The sequence below is a fragment of the Pleurodeles waltl genome, chromosome 9, assembly GCF_031143425.1.
Source record: "Pleurodeles waltl isolate 20211129_DDA chromosome 9, aPleWal1.hap1.20221129, whole genome shotgun sequence".
NCBI lineage: Eukaryota > Metazoa > Chordata > Amphibia > Caudata > Salamandridae > Pleurodeles > Pleurodeles waltl.
This window is the reverse complement of record NC_090448.1, coordinates 412,113,443-412,129,259: the sequence shown is the minus strand read 5'-3', so window position 1 is coordinate 412,129,259 and position 15,817 is coordinate 412,113,443. Positions and strand designations below refer to the sequence as shown.

At 40.7% G+C, this 15,817-nt stretch overlaps 1 protein-coding gene across 1 annotated transcript in view; it reads right to left on the bottom strand.

Annotated features, from left to right (window-relative positions):
* The window catches only part of TMEM179B (transmembrane protein 179B), a 120,495-nt gene that overhangs the window by 70,794 nt on the left and 33,884 nt on the right, over positions 1–15,817 (bottom strand). Inside the window, exons 2-3 of the mRNA XM_069207181.1 lie at positions 7,628–7,821; positions 1,059–1,193 (exon numbers count right to left, since the gene is read on the bottom strand). Of these exons, the coding sequence (XP_069063282.1) occupies positions 1,059–1,193; positions 7,628–7,821 (329 nt within the window). The remainder of the gene's footprint in view (positions 1–1,058; positions 1,194–7,627; positions 7,822–15,817) is intronic.

Sequence of the window (15,817 nt, the reverse complement as noted above, 5' to 3'; positions counted from 1 at the left end):
TCATAGGAGTGAAAAAATAAGTTGGGAAATGATTCATTTGTTTAAACAAACGAGAAAAATTAATAATAAATGTTCTATAGTGAGGAAAAATGCTAATTCGATAAGCTGACATCCTAGAAAATGCTCTTGAAAAACTTTATACATGATAGGAATTGGCAAATTAAAGCACTGATCTGTTTAGGGATCTTAGGTATACCAGGAAGAAAAAGGAATTGCCACGGGTCTACTAGCCATACTTGGAATGGCAAATTCAATACAAGAGAGTTGTTAAAGTCCATAAAGAAGCTCTGTCAACATTTTTCCATATCAAGAGTAATGCCAATAATATCCGTTTTCCTACTTTTTCGCCTTTGATAACATGATAAAGCAGGACTTTCAGCTAAGTACGTTTTACAGGGCTACATTAATTGTAATTAAGTAGTTTAAAATAAATAAAATGTTTCCTCCTATAGGTATCTTTACCTGAGAACATTCATTTTGAAAATAAAAATTGTACTAATCAAAATAAGCATATAAATTTGAAAGTTAATGAACATCAAATAGGATTCCATTATAGAGACTGTTCCACAACTGAGATAGGTAAGAAGAGGGAATAGACAGATTCAGAGTGTTGATGGGAAGAGACACCAACAAGTGCATAGGTGAATATTAAGAGTGAAAGTCAGTGGAAGGAGGAAAAAGTGACAGAGAAGGGAAAGAGACAAAGATAGCAAGATAGGAGCAATGAAGGAGATATGAAGGGACATGAAACAGAAAGACAGCCAGGTACATAGATGAAGAACAGAAGGGACAGGATGTGGACGGAGGTCAAGGTGAAAAAGAGACAAATGATAGAGACTAAGAAAGTGAAAGACGAAAATGTCAGAAAGGAAACAATACTAGGTAAACATATTCAGAAAAAAAAATCACAAGAGAGTGTGGGGAAAAGCTACACACAGAACAATAAAGATATAATCTCAGAGCAGCAATGTTAAATGTGACAGTAAAACAGTACCAATGGAGGGAGGCAAGCTTTGATATTCGAAAAGATGCAGAAGGAGCAATGACACCGGTATTACCTTTCCACTTGTTTGGTCTTCAGAATAGAATCGCACAAAGCATCCATGCCGACGCGCAGGATACATGCTGAAACCAGCAGGAAGAAGAGGACCAGCGAAGACACCACCAGTGAGATATTGAGCCAGATAGAACCACTGCAAGGCAGGACAAAAACACTGCATCAGCAATCAAACCTAGTACAAAGAAGACAGAACATCAGAGGTGGCCAGGGTGATACAAAAAAGGTCTAAGAGTACATGGGGTTAGAGAAATAGTGAGAGAGAATTCAAGGGGTAAAAGAACCTTTCTTTGGAGGAGGTAAAGAATCTAATGAGGAAGAAATATATTATCTCTCATATATATATATATATATATATATATATATATATATATATATATAATAGAAAGTAAGAACCTACAACATAGTTCTAAGGAACTGGTTGCTCTACCAACTGAAAGAAAGTCTAATATGAGAAAGGAGGCTGGGGTGTGCAGTAAACATATGTTTTGATGGTGCTAATATACCTTGTACATATACTTACAGTCTGTATTGGGAGCTTGATTGTGATCAGCAGAACTAAGCGTTAGAAGAAGGTCTAACACAACAAGTGTATTTGCAAGCTCTTGCTTTGTGCAAGGTAAATTTATTTTTAGTCCCTGCACACAAGAACATGTCCTCTATGCTACGTAGCTCTATAGGAAACGTTTTCACTTTCACTGTTAAACATCAATAGTATTGAGGAGATCAAACTAAACAAATGGCCTTACTAAAGCACCTCTTTTTTGGGGTTCTGTAAATGACATGTACTAATGCTTTCGACTGCTTTAAAATCAACCTCTTGTGAGTGAGGGAGGGGATGGGGCCCGGACACGAAGTTATGGGAATTCCCATGGTAGCACTCGTTTGACAGCTGAAAAGTTTGACATGTTTCGAATTCAAGGATCCATAACGTTCCACAGTGCGATTCTCAGGCCTTTTACTATGTTTTTTTGTTCGATCTGAATGCGTGACCAGGAACATGGTGTGTGTGGGGTTAATTTCTGAGGATAAATACCATGTTCCCTGAAGCAACTTGTATATTGTGCAAAGCACTTTGAAGTTTATTCTTTGTTGAGCCAGTATAAATAACTTTATTGTGGACGGGGTTTTTCTTTATTTTTAAGTTCAAACTAAATTGAGCTGCTGGATCTGGAACCTCTAGAGGTTTTGGATTTCTTTCTTTGCAGCTCCTAAATATAAAAGATTGCCGAATTCTTAGCAGGGTAGAAATAGTACCCATGCCAATTCCATTATGTAGTTTGATAGGAGCAACAGCAGGATCTTTCTTAGCCTCATCATGGTTCTGTGCGTCATCATGTACATTAGGAAGATAAAGTCCCGGAAATTCACTTCTGCAAGTGGTCACAAAAATATTAAAAAGCAGAGGCGAGGGTGGGTACCCTAGAAGATAATGATTGGCAAGATGCTATGATGGCCCCCTCGAGTCATAACCAGCTCCTCCAGGTTACATCTGATTCAGACCTATTATCTGTACTGTCCTGATCTCACCCCGGCCAGACTACACTGGGCAGTCTCCCCGACCCTGCTTGCCCCCGCTGCTCCGGTTCCCCTTCTGACTTTTAAAACATGGTGTTGTCATGTCCCGTGATTCAAAGAAATTGGACAGCCATGACAAGGTAACTCTCAGATGTGTTAAGTTGGGGGGTAGATATTTCCCTTCTGATGCTGCTGCTGGGAGCCCTTGAGGGTTCAGGAGGGTTGTAGGGCAGCTAGGGCATTCCTGGGCAAGGCCACCATGGTGGCTAAGCGTGACATAGCAACTCGAAGGAATAACAGTGTTCCTCCAGTGATAACACAGTGGAGGATAGGAGTGGACTGGTGCGCACAGCAGGAGAGACCTATATATGAAGGCAGAGGATGTCCTTGAAAGCACAAATGCGTATGGGGGAAATGGTTGCGTCAACTGGGATGAACTGTTGACCGCAGTGAGTTTTATGTTTCTGCGCCCTTGTCTCCTTTTGATCATTCACCTTGTACCGTTGTGTACTGTTGCATGTTTTCATTGTGATCTATATGATATGTACCCTTCTGTGTCATCTTAGTGGTTTATGTTGTCTATGATAAAACCTAATAAAAACTGGTTATCCAAAACAAAAACAAAAACAAAGCAGACGAAAGATGGAAAATTCATGGGGTACTCTGCATGTGCTTTCCTAAGTGGCAAAACAATAGTTGCTTAATTTAATTCGTGCAGCCGTATACAATTGTGAGACACTTTCCCCTGGAGGAAAATGAATGCTATACCAGTCTAGGCGTAAACGGAGATATGAGTTTCAGGCACTCCTCTTGCCTCATCATTCCTACTTTCTGTTTTGTAAGTTTGAAGGCAACCTTTGAGTGAAGGAGGCCAATCTATTGAATTTATTACACGTCCACATCGGACTGGAAGGCAGACATCTGATGTTTCTGAACACCTCCAAGATATGCCTTTTTAACCAGTAAATTGAACTGAACCTAGAGGTCAAGCTGGTGTTCTCTTTGTGCAGTCTTTGTACCCAGTTTCAGAGACAACAGACCAGCTTGAGGGGAAGTGGATCTATACCATTTCTTAACGTTAGATAGATGTAAAAAAAAAAAATGACAGCTAAGATACAGGAATCAAGGCTACGAAACACAAAGAAAAGTGTTTTTATACGTGGGAACACAGTTAGATGGCCATATTAGGCAGATGTGTGCACAATCTTCTGTTCAACACCTCCGAGGAGTGGGCTTTTGCCAGACTGCCATTACAACCTCGAGCAGGAAGCTTGTAATTCTAGTTTGTCATCATGGCTAGTCTTATTAAATGAACAATCATGATATTATCTGTGCTTGTGATCAACAAAGCAGAAGACGTTTTCAAAGACAAATATTTATTTCCAAAAGCATTTAAACACTGTCTATTTATTCTAAAACATTTTGATGTTTTGTTAATTAGATCCCAATTATAATTACATTCAAGTACTAAATAAGCAGACCTTAATTGTTCCTTTACAAATAAATAACATAATTAAGCTGTGTTAAATTGGAAGAATGTTTAATGAAGAGATGGGCACTCACTTCAATTCAGCAGGCTGCTCTGGATTCCCATCCTGCAAAGCAGTCAGTTCACCCACATGTCACTTTCACAGGTGTGCTATAGTAAGGGTATTAATCACTATGCCATTATTAGACCCACTTGCTTTACCTGGGAGATAGTTGGAATGTTTTTGTACTGAATGAAAATATATATGATAGTGGAACTACAGAAACAAACAAGTAACAGTTAATTGTCCTTCATGAATATCATTACATTTACAGGGGATTGAATACATGAAACCAAAGAAGATGCACAAGTATCGGTTAAGCAGAGGGTTAGCAAAAGCTTTAGGCTAATCTCCGTGAGGTAGGTCTACAAATTTTGTGTACTGAAACATCTGTCTAGTGAAATGGATTCTAGGTACGATCAGGAAGGGGCCAAGAACATAAAAATGCACATTAGCATATATTTGCATAGCCAGGTTCAAGAACACTTGTCTGTCCTTTCCCGACTGGCAGGTCAAAATGTGCAGAAAGAAAAGTCATCTTCCAGAGAAGTAATCAAAAACAAAGATAACCCCACTCAATATATCTGTTGTCTTTTAAAGAACTATCAGAGTACACAATCAGACCAGGGGTGTTCAGGCCTCTGGAACTACAAAGCACAAACAGTTTGAGTCAACATCTGATAGCACTTATTGGCAGTACTTTTATGGATTAAAGTTGGACAATAGATGAGCACAAAATATGGTGGTTTTCTGAGGAAGTAAAAGACCTAAAAATACACTTAACATGATTTCAAAAAGGGATGCAAAAACTCAAATGAGCAAGAAATGCTCAGCCCGACACAGTGGAACAAAATGACTGGTGGACGAGTGGGAGGGAGCATAGCTAGTGGAATTCTCCTCCCACACTTGGGCACTGCGCTACTGAAGAGAATGTTTGTCTTTAGTAGTGCCAAAATGTTCTGGACAAATGGACTGCAGCTAGGACACCCCTGAAATCTCAAGGAAGGGGCTGAACAATGCCAGACTGCAGGCTCGATAACCTTTTTGGAGTCTCAGCAGAGAATTATGGGAAACATGTTTTTGGGGAGAAGAGAAACCTGGTCACTGAAGCTTACATAGCAGGGGTGTGGAATTTATTAAAATATCTGCTTGTCCAGGGGACAGGTTGCTTCTCAAATCTACTTGTCCTGTAAAATGATCTACTTGTCCCTTTGGTGCCATGTAGTGTGGCGACAAATTAGGGCAGCAATCTCATTATGTAAGAGCTCTGATAATAGCCTCTCAGAGCGACTTGCAATTTGCGAGTCGCAAATCCGAATGTAGGATGGTGTCTCTGACACCATCTGTGATTCGCAAGGGCTTCGCAAATGCCCACCTCATGAATAATCATGAGGTGGGTCGCAATTTGCGACCCCCTGACGAATGGAGGCCCTCACAGGGATGGTGGCCTGCTGGAGACAGCAGACCACCATGTCTGTGACTGCTTTTCAATAAAGCATTTTTTTTTTTTGTAATGCAGCCGTTTTCCTTAAAGGAAAACGAGATGCATTACAAAAACGAAAAATGAAACGTTTTCGTTTCATTTTTTTCAGAGCAGGCAGTGGTCCGCAGGACCACTGCCTGCTCTGAAAAAATGTTTACAGTGACATTCACAATGGTTTTGCGAAAGTGTTAGCACCCATTTGAAACTGCGATTGGTTTGCACCCGCGTTCGCGGTCACAAACCAATCCTACATTGCACTGCGAGTCGCAATTAGGAAGGGAACACCCCTTCCAAATTGCGAGTCGCAAACCTGTTACCAGGTTACCGAATCGCAAAACTGGGTTTGTGCATCGCAATGTGCTTTTTGCACGTTGCAAACAGCGAAAGTCGCTGTTTGCGATATGCAAAAAGCTACCTACATGTGGGTCTTGGTCCCTAATTAGGTCTGGTGTTAACAAAGACATTTTGTTTTTATTAAACTTCTATTTCTCTCTCTTTCGGCTGGCTTTACTGTGAGTGATCGCATTCTGCTCTTCAACAAGGAGCATATTGGCACACAAAGTAGTTTTGTTCAGTGTCAGGAACTACAGTGGCAATCAGTGACGTAACGAAACTGGAGGGTGCCCCTTTGCAAAGAACATGGAGGAGCCCCCTCTCCAGACTCACTCAGGGCAGGTGCTGTGCTGAAGGGGCCCCCTGGAGGGCGGCTGCGAGGCCTTTGTTATGCCACTGGTGGCAACGTGTGCTTTTAGAGTTCAAAAACTTTTTGGTTTTTTTTTTGCCAGTGTTTGTTACAATGTTGGGGGCCTGGTAGCTCCCACAACAATAAAGTGTTACAAAAGCCATGTCAAAACAAGACACGCATTGATGAACCTAAAAGACTTATAAAAATATGTCAGATCAGTTGGCTTTGTTAGTGTTTGTTTATTTTCATGCTTCCCATAATCGTGTTGAAAATGGTTACACTGATTTTCCATTAGAAATATTTTTGGGAAATACTAGCATGCATCAACACATTTTACTAAATGACACTTCATTTGCATCTAATCAGAGAGCATTCTGGGAGCATTATACTTAGCCTCATAGCCTAAACTTTTCAAACATGTGTATACACGTTTGTTTTTTTTGTACTGGAACCAATGGCAGTAGTGAAGTGTGACCTTAAAACATTTATTTACAGCCCTCACCCTAATAATGAAGGCTTTCAAATAATGAACCATAAATACAAATTCGAACAGCAATATCTTTTGGAAACACATTACCTCAACTGCAGAGAGTGCCACTCTCTGTAAACAGGCAGCCAAAGGGTTTGTGCTGCAGAGGGTTGGGCCTACTTGTCCCAAGGACAAAGTAAACATAAAAACTTGTTGCCCTTGACCCCAAACAAGATGTCCTGGGCGATAGGAATTCCACATCCCTGCATAATGAATCTGAGGAATTAGAGCTTCAGAGGCATGGAGACAGTTTTGGCAAGTGGGTTTAGAATGGAGGAGGCGGCTGGTCTTGGGGAAATGTAGACAGGTGTTTAGGAAACTTGTGCATAGTACAAAAGAATGGAAACGTTCAGAAGGATTACAATGGCAAGAATACCACTGAGGAAAACCTGGGTGGGAATGGAAAGAATGGGGAATATACCCAACAGAGAGAACCAGGGATGGGAGATGAGACATCTCAACATTAAAATGAACCTGAAACAGTACACAGATTCACTCATTAAACTAAGCTTAAGAAGAAAACGTGCTGGAGAGAAGGCAACATATCAACACCTATTAATCCTACATTAATCATGGGTAAGCAGCAAAGCACAGCTGTGCCTTGGTATCCTGATACTGAATCAGAGCAGGTTAATGCTGAATCCTTGGACCAACTTTCTGAAACATAAAGGTCCAACAAGTTCCTTGAGTGATGCTGTACCCTGGTATCCAGGCCTTCTTGCACAAAATGTGCAAAAGGTTCACTGGCCATCCACCACCCCTGATCCAGGAGTCAGTGGTATTGAGGGCATAAGATACACTAAAAGCACATTAAGTGGCTCCTCACCGTTTGATGTCGTCAACACAGCTGGCGTACACCCAGTACAGGACGATGGAGAAGCAGTACAGGGCTATCAGTACGGAGATGGCAGAAACGAAGTAGCAGAGTGAGAAGCTACTGAAGCCAGAGATGTAGAAGGCCTTGCCGGTATCGTTGTATGATGCTGTGCCATAAAGAATGCACTGCCCACCAAACTCCCCCTAGAAGGCAAAATGCAGCAAGAGTGAGGAGCACACGAAAGAAAACATTAGAGTAAGACTGAAAAAGGAATGGGAAGAGACAGGTTGGAAAGGGGCAAGAGAAAGGCAGGATGAAGGCCACAAATGACAAGCAACAGGGATGATGAATTGCTAAAGACCTGTAAGTTGGAGGTCAAGAGATAAGTACTCAATCAATCAGTCAATCTTTGTATTAGACCTCATCAGAGATAAACAAATAATTACCACCATGAAACCCACATCAAAGTTAATAACGCTTAAAACTGAGTCTACATTTGTTTTTACAAGCATAAGCAAAAACAAAGTAAAGCTAATGTGCTCATTCTGTGGATAAATGATATACGTTTATAATTCATTTGTCAAGCACATGCCAAATGTAAGAAAAAGTGGACGCAAAAACTATAACTGTTGCAATCTTAAGACACAGCAAAAAACAACTGATTAAAATCCTGAATTGCATTATTACATAAAGTGCAAATACCTTCATTTTATGCTAGTATTGCCCATTCCCCAGTGACAACTCTTACAGAGAAAGAATATGCCCTCAGTAATAAAAAACATTCACCTTTGATAATTCAAGGTGGGCATTTTTTGACCAATGCAAAATCCACAATGATACTGTATTTGCTAAAATACGAGCAGTGGTCCTTCTCAGGTCTTGGGCCACCCTGGGAAACTAATGTTTTCAGAGATAGTTGACCAAAGGACCGACTCTGGAAGGTTCGCTAAGAAAGCCCAGAAAGCTGCAGGGCAAAATAAATGTTGTGGATTGAACGGTTTGTCACCTTGCCCTAATGAGATCAATATTCAACAATTTTCTCAAGAAATCCTCTATTGAGTGGAACAATCTCAAATCCCAACAGATCAATGTAGCCCAACCTGTAATAAAAGCACAACACATGTTTTGTAGACTTTCCCCCTCTATTTTATTAGAAAAAGACCAAGAAGTATAAAAAAAAGCCCTGTATTGCAAAAATCAATAAAAATGCTACTTCAGCTTCATATATATATATATATATATTAATAATTAGATGGTTGAAATGCCTACATCTGATAGGAATTGTAAAAAGAACCAGCCACCTCCAACACCCCACACCCCCCCAACACCCCCCCCCCACCCCAAACTGGCTAAAACCTTTTCTCCTTGTTGGGGTATATTGTGCTGATCACTTAGACCATAGATCCCTAACTAGGTGTAAGTTTTCACCCTTCCTAATTTATCCTGTAACAATGAGTACTTAATACATTTCTTAGTCCAACTCCTAAACACCATGAACTCAGTTTTACAAATATGTATGCGCAAAACCTGTGCAGACGCACAAGACTGTAATTAGTCTAGATATTTTTGCAGGCCTTTTGGAGTTAGGTCCAGTCAGGTCCAGTCAGATCACATCATCAGCATTTAGTAAGGTGCACAATGAGCTAGTGGCAAGCTTAGCGAAATTGCCGGTTATCTGGCTTAGCTTAGATGGTAAGACATGCAAATGAAGGGTGCCAGCAAACATCTCTGCTTCAAGTAGTTCTGTGTTGGGCTCCTCAGAGACAGACCACAACACCCTCCAAGGAATAACTGGAATGAAGTGGAGGAGTGAAAGGCAATAATTAATTTCAGCAATCCTGGGAAGATCTTCAGAGCGATCAAGGTGTTTTTCCAAAGAGCTGTTTATCAACTCTGTTGAAGGACAGCACACTGGCTGACCCCCACAGGCCACACATACTTACCCAATATGTCCTGCATGATAGCTATATTACCAAGAGTTGGGCAATCTGCTTTAACGCCGGACTGCTCAATCAGAACTATTTAATTGTTTTATACGGAGGACTGGAGGTCTTCCAGATTAATTTTGTAATACATGTAGCCAACTGAGTTGAGGAGAGCAATTTGTAGCTTCTAGGTAATTTGCAGAAGCCTTTTTATAAACTGAATGAATGGTACTGCCTGGTTACAGTGTCTTATCCATAGCAATGCGAAAACAACCGTGCCAGGAAACTGGCCCAAAGCTTGAGCTTTTTTTTTTATCCACAGCAAAAATAATCTGATCAGGACCTATGGCCCCTAAATGTATAGCCCCATAGGTATAATCAACTCTGAAGCTTGATGGAGAGGACTGGTATTTAGGAAGGCAGAGGAGGCTAACATCAAAGGTACAAAAATAAATGCCAAGGCATCAATGTGACAGAATCATAAAGATCAGACGAGTAATTCATGTACTGCTGATAAGGTATAGTTATCAGAAATACAAGAACCTTGGTTCCACATTGTTATGCAACAAGCTGGGCATAGGCATATCCACGACTAGTCCACAGGGTGCCTTTTAAACGCAGCCTGGTATCCAACTCTCTTCTAATGCCACACCCTAGTTAATCTAGCTTGAGTTGACAAATAACGCATGTCAAAGGATATGCTTATTTATTTCTGAAGACATTTTCAGCTGAACTCTCTGTCCCCGACACTGGTCTGAAGGCCTTATGAAATGAATTGCTTCGCTGCATTTTTTTTTAACAAATGTTTTCACACATTCCTTTAAACTTGTCAATAATACTATTCTCACGACTAATCAAGGTTTCAACTGCATTAATTTACATATCTTGATGGAATAATACATTTATTGGGTTCCAGTGTATTCAGTTACAAAATATCTGTATTATGGTACATCTGCCTTTTAGATTGTACCCAATGCTAATTTTGGGAAGAGGTTAATTCTAATGGTTACAAAACAATTATTGCTTAAATTATTCTCTAAAATGTGGGTCTCAGAAAGATGCTAGAAAGCTTCTTGAGAGGATATGGCAATCAAATATAGACACATCTCTTGGTCCTGATTGTATTAGATTTTCTGGGAGGCAATCTTCCAAAACAACAAGTCGCAATCACATAATCAGGTCGCCCTCAGTTACCCCAGAATTTTAATTCCTCACTTATCTGGTCTGGAGATCTGGGGGAAGTGAACAACCGGAATGTTTCAGGCTTATTTCCTCTCGACATCTTTAAGGAATTCAAGTATCTGTTAGGATATTTTGATGTTTAAATCATCAACCATGAAAATATGACTGGCCAGTTAGTTTTCTGTAATCAGAGATATAATCTCAAAACTAGACCAAAATAATATATTATAATGCAATCCATGAGGCATGTAAAAACTATAAAATAACCAGAAATTAGGCAGGTTGGAACAGGTAATCGAAAATCCATTCTTAAGCACCACACTGCAATACCTGAATGGTGAAAGACATTATAAGTCTGCATTTAGTGCACTAGCAGCATAATAGGAATTCCTCCACCTGTGTTGTCCAGTGCTTCAGCTTCGCACTGGGAAGCTGATTATGTAATAGTTCTCCAACCGACCTTTCTCAGTTACCCAGGTCTCTTACAGATATATAATTCCTGCCTTAAGACTATCTAGAAATAACTTTTTACATAGGTTTGAAAAAACATTCCAGGGTAAACACTTATTGGTTAAAATGAAGAAGAGGAAATAGTAGAATGATATTGGGTTTGCCTGGTTAAAAACTCAGCTACCCAGGACCAAACTGTAATCCCATCCATGGCCTACTTTGATAAGGGTTTGTTGCTGCAAAATTGTCATCAGCCTTCCATTCGGGCTGAGAGGCACCACTGTTGTTTGGGCCTCCTTATCCATATCTTGAAAGAATGTCCAAACCTAATGGGACGACACAACATACTTTGCCCTTGAGCTGGAGTCTTATTTCTTGGCAAAGTGTTTTGCTGCTGATGAAGGACCAGGATTCATGCATTTAATGTAAAAAAACAAATCCAAACACTTTTCTTCAAAATCAAGGTAGGGAAAACATTGGGCATATATTTACCCAGGAGCCCCATACCAACTTTTCTTGGAGAGTTACTAAATCAGTAGCCCCAAACTACTGATTCTTAATTCCCCCATACTTAACAGCGTAAGGTTAAAATTTTAGAACTATCACACAGGGTTGCACTGTCCTCCAGCATGTTAATAAAATCAATTATCTTTGGAGTCACATATTCCTTTTGCTCATAGTGTACGTCCATTACGCAGATTATTTCCTGGTGGTTATGATCGGCATTAATACCATAGTATTTTTCTGACAGGAATTCATAATTATAAGGCTAGATATGATCACTGCACTTCTAGATAAGTATAGGCTTTGCCATCTGGTGTTAGTTCTTTTGAAGTTGAGCAAGATCTTTTTTGCAGCCATGTGTGGCTGGCACTGCAATAATTCAACTGTGATGTGACTACTACAATCACAGGACATGTGTTTTGGGGAAGGATTAGCAAAGAGAGGATTACACAGATGTATCATAAAATACAATTCTGGCGATTGTGGTTAAATAGTATATGTATAAGTGAGCAATCCCTAGTTGAGTAGCTTCTCTGCTGACAGAGGGTTGGGCTTCCTGATACCCCACAAATGCTCAGATTCAGAGTTTTGAGACTCACATGCGACATGCAGTGCCTTTCCGAAACAAAAAATGAAGGTTCAGTAGTAGATCTAGTAATGAGGCTGAATGACTTCTAATACGATGAACCGCAAGCTGATGTTTGAGTTTGATATTATGCCTGCATGTGTGCATCCTCATATTAATTTTCGGCTTCTTCTTTGTATGCATGTTGTTGTATGAAATATGCAAAACACAATCAATTATTAGTACCCTTTTTGGGAAAAGGCCAGAACTGCAGGCCATGTGTGTACAAGTCACAAAGCAAATAGTTTACAGAATTCCAAATTAAACAAGCATTGGCAAAGCCTGTATGTTTCACCAATGCAAGCTATATTGGCTCTGCCAATTTTTTTTTTACAAGTTGCATAGAGGCAGGCTGCTGTGCAACAAGGCTTAAAATAAAATAAATAAATAAATAAAAGCTACAACTATGCAAGCGTTGAATGCATTATATAGCGCTTCTTTTAAGCTATGTTGCACAGCAGCCAACACTGCTGTGCAATATATCTAAACATAAAAAAAGAACATTGACAAGGCCAACTAGCTCTCACATATGCAAGTGCTATTTGGCTTCGTTAATGTTCTTTGCAGCGGAGCGGAGGTTTGAAAGGGCAGAGGGAACCAAGTTGGGAAAATAACATAACAGATGGCAAATGGGGCAAGAAACATGAGGATGGGGTAGAGGAGGGAGGTTGGGGCAAGAGCACGGAATGTGGGAGGAGGGATGAAGCATCAACACAATGGAGAGAGGGTAGCAGCAACATGAGGTAGAGATGAAGCATCAAAACAACAGACAGTGGGTACAAGCAACGCAAGGGAGGGGTGGGGAGGAGAGAGGAATCTGCAACAGAAGACAGCAGGAGAAGGACATGAGGGAGGACGAAGGTTAGGGCAACAGCACAGACGGAGGCAATATGACAGACAGCAGAGGATGAGGGTCGGACTGCAGACATATGCAGTCTTAGAGAGTGCAAGAAGAAAAGTAAAAAAAAGGTGCCTGCTGATCTGCGCAGCCAGTGGAAGGACACTGACCACAGACAGGAATCTGCGGTCAGTCATTGCTCCACAGCCGGGACAAACAATCAAAGCCCCAGGAGGATGCAGGAGGTGCTGACCAATCAAAATCGAGGAAACAAAAGTGCGTCAAAGTCAACAAATGGTAAGTAATGGGTGAGTTCTGAGCTGTTTCCCCCCTTTTCTTTTTTTTTTTTAAACACAAAACATTTCACTCACAGTGCATGCGCTGTCTCAGGGAAAATCCAAAAAAGCACAAGAAGACCAGCAGCAGACATTAAAACTGTCTAGATCCCAAAGAGAAGGTCTTTCAGCAAACACAAGTGCACAGGATCTTGAACAAATGTCAACTAAACCTATGACACAGAAGTATCAGTGGCAGCAGCTCTTCTTCCCTACTTTTGTTTATGATACACATATCACATCACTATAATCGGGGTTTTTGAGGGGTAACCCTGAAACCCTCAACCAGTAATTGCCAGTAGTAATGTAAGTGATCACTACTATTGTTTAACTACTGGATGGCATCACCCACCTGGACACTTGTTTCTGCAGGTGGAATACCAACTCCATCTGGGAGGATAGTGATGGGATCTGTGTAGTGAAAAAAGATATGTAGTGAACAGAAAAGTGAATCATAAAAGTATCTCCTGTATCTTAACTATCTACTTTAACCCCTTCGCTGCCAGGCCTTTTGCCCCTCTTGTGTCAAGCCTTTTTTTTGGCTACTTGGGGCAGTTTGAGCTTAGGCCCTCATAACTTTGCCCACATAAACTACCTACGCCAAACTCAAGTCCTTTATTTCCGACATCCTAGAGATTCTAGAGGCCCTCAGAGTTTATGGTTCCCCTGGAATCCAAGAAATTAGCCAAAGTGCAGCTAAAATTTGTTTAAAACAAAAATGGGAAAAAAAGGGCTGCAAAAGAAAGCCTGTGGTTTTTCCCCTGAGAACAGCATCAACAAAGGGTTTGCAGTGCTAAAATCACCATCTTCCCAGCTCAGGAACAGGCAGACTTGAATCAGAAAAACACATTTTTCAACCCAATTTTGGTATTTTACTGGGACATACCCTAGTTTTACTATTTGTTTGTGCTTTCAGCCTCTTTCCAGTTAGTGACAGAAATGGGTGCGAAACCAATGCTGGATCCCAGACAGCTAAACATTTCTGAAAGGCAGACAGAATTCTGAATTCAGTAAGGGGTCATTTGTGTAGATCCTTCAAGGTTTTCCTACAGAAAGTAACAACTAAAATAAAAACAATATTGAAACTGAGGTTAAAAAAAAAGAGCAATTTCTGTCCACGTTTTTTTCTATAACCTTTTCCTGCTATGGCAGATTTTTGAAAGCAATATAACGTTACATCTGCTGGACTCCTCTGGTTGCGGGGATATATAGGTCTTGTAGGTTCATCAAAAACCCTAGGTACCCAGAGCCAATAAAGGAGCTTCACCTTGCAATAGATTTTCATTGTATACAGGGTATACAGCAATTAATTTGGTGAAATATAAAGGGGGAAAAATAGGAATCAAGGAAACCTTTGTATTTCCAAAATGTGCACAAGATAATTTGTTGAGGAGCAGTGTTTGTTTGCATGTCTCTGAATTCCGGGGACCCCATAATAGCATGTGAATTACAGGGCATTTATCAGATAGAAGTCTTTTTTACACACTGTCTTACATTTGGAAGGAAAATATGTAGATAAAGACAAGGAGCAATAACACTTGTTCTTCTATTCTGTGTCCCCCCCAAGTCTCCCGATAAAAATGGTACCTCACTTGCGTGGGTAGGCCTAATACCTGCGACAGGAAACGCAACATGGACACATCACATTTTCCCAAAGAAAACTGACTTGTTTTTTGCAAAGTGCCTAGCTGTGGATTTTGGCCTGTAGCTCATCCGGCATCAAGGAAATCCTAGCAAGCCTGGACATTTCTGAAACCTAGACACCTAGGGGAACCCAGGATGGGGTAACTTGTGGTGCTCTCACCAGGTTCTGTTACCCAGAATCCTTAGCAAACCTCAAAATCTGGCAAAAAAAAACTTTTCCCTCACATGATGCTACAAAGTTCTGGAATCTGAGGGGGAGTCCCAATCTTCCTTCTACCCCAGCATTCCCCAACAAAATCCCAATAAAAATGGTACCTCACTTGTGTGGATAAGCCTAGTGCCCGTGACAGGAAATGCCCAAAAACACTACGTGGACACATCAAATACTAAACTGCCTGTTTTTCTTTATTTGGGGGGATGGGGGGGTGGTATTGGAGGGGGTCAGGGGGCTCCTGCAATTTTGTTCCTGGGCTCAGCAGCCATCTAGGGAAACCTACCAAACCCAGCAATTTCTGAACACTAGACACCCGAGGGAGTCTAGGGAAGTGTGACTTGTGTGGATCCCACAGTCTTTTCTTACCCAAAATCCTCAGCAAACCTCAAATTTAACTAAAAAAATAAAAAATAAATAAAAAGAGGTTTTCCCCATATTTCTGTGTGGGATCACCGCATCGGCACAAATTTCCTACCACCCAA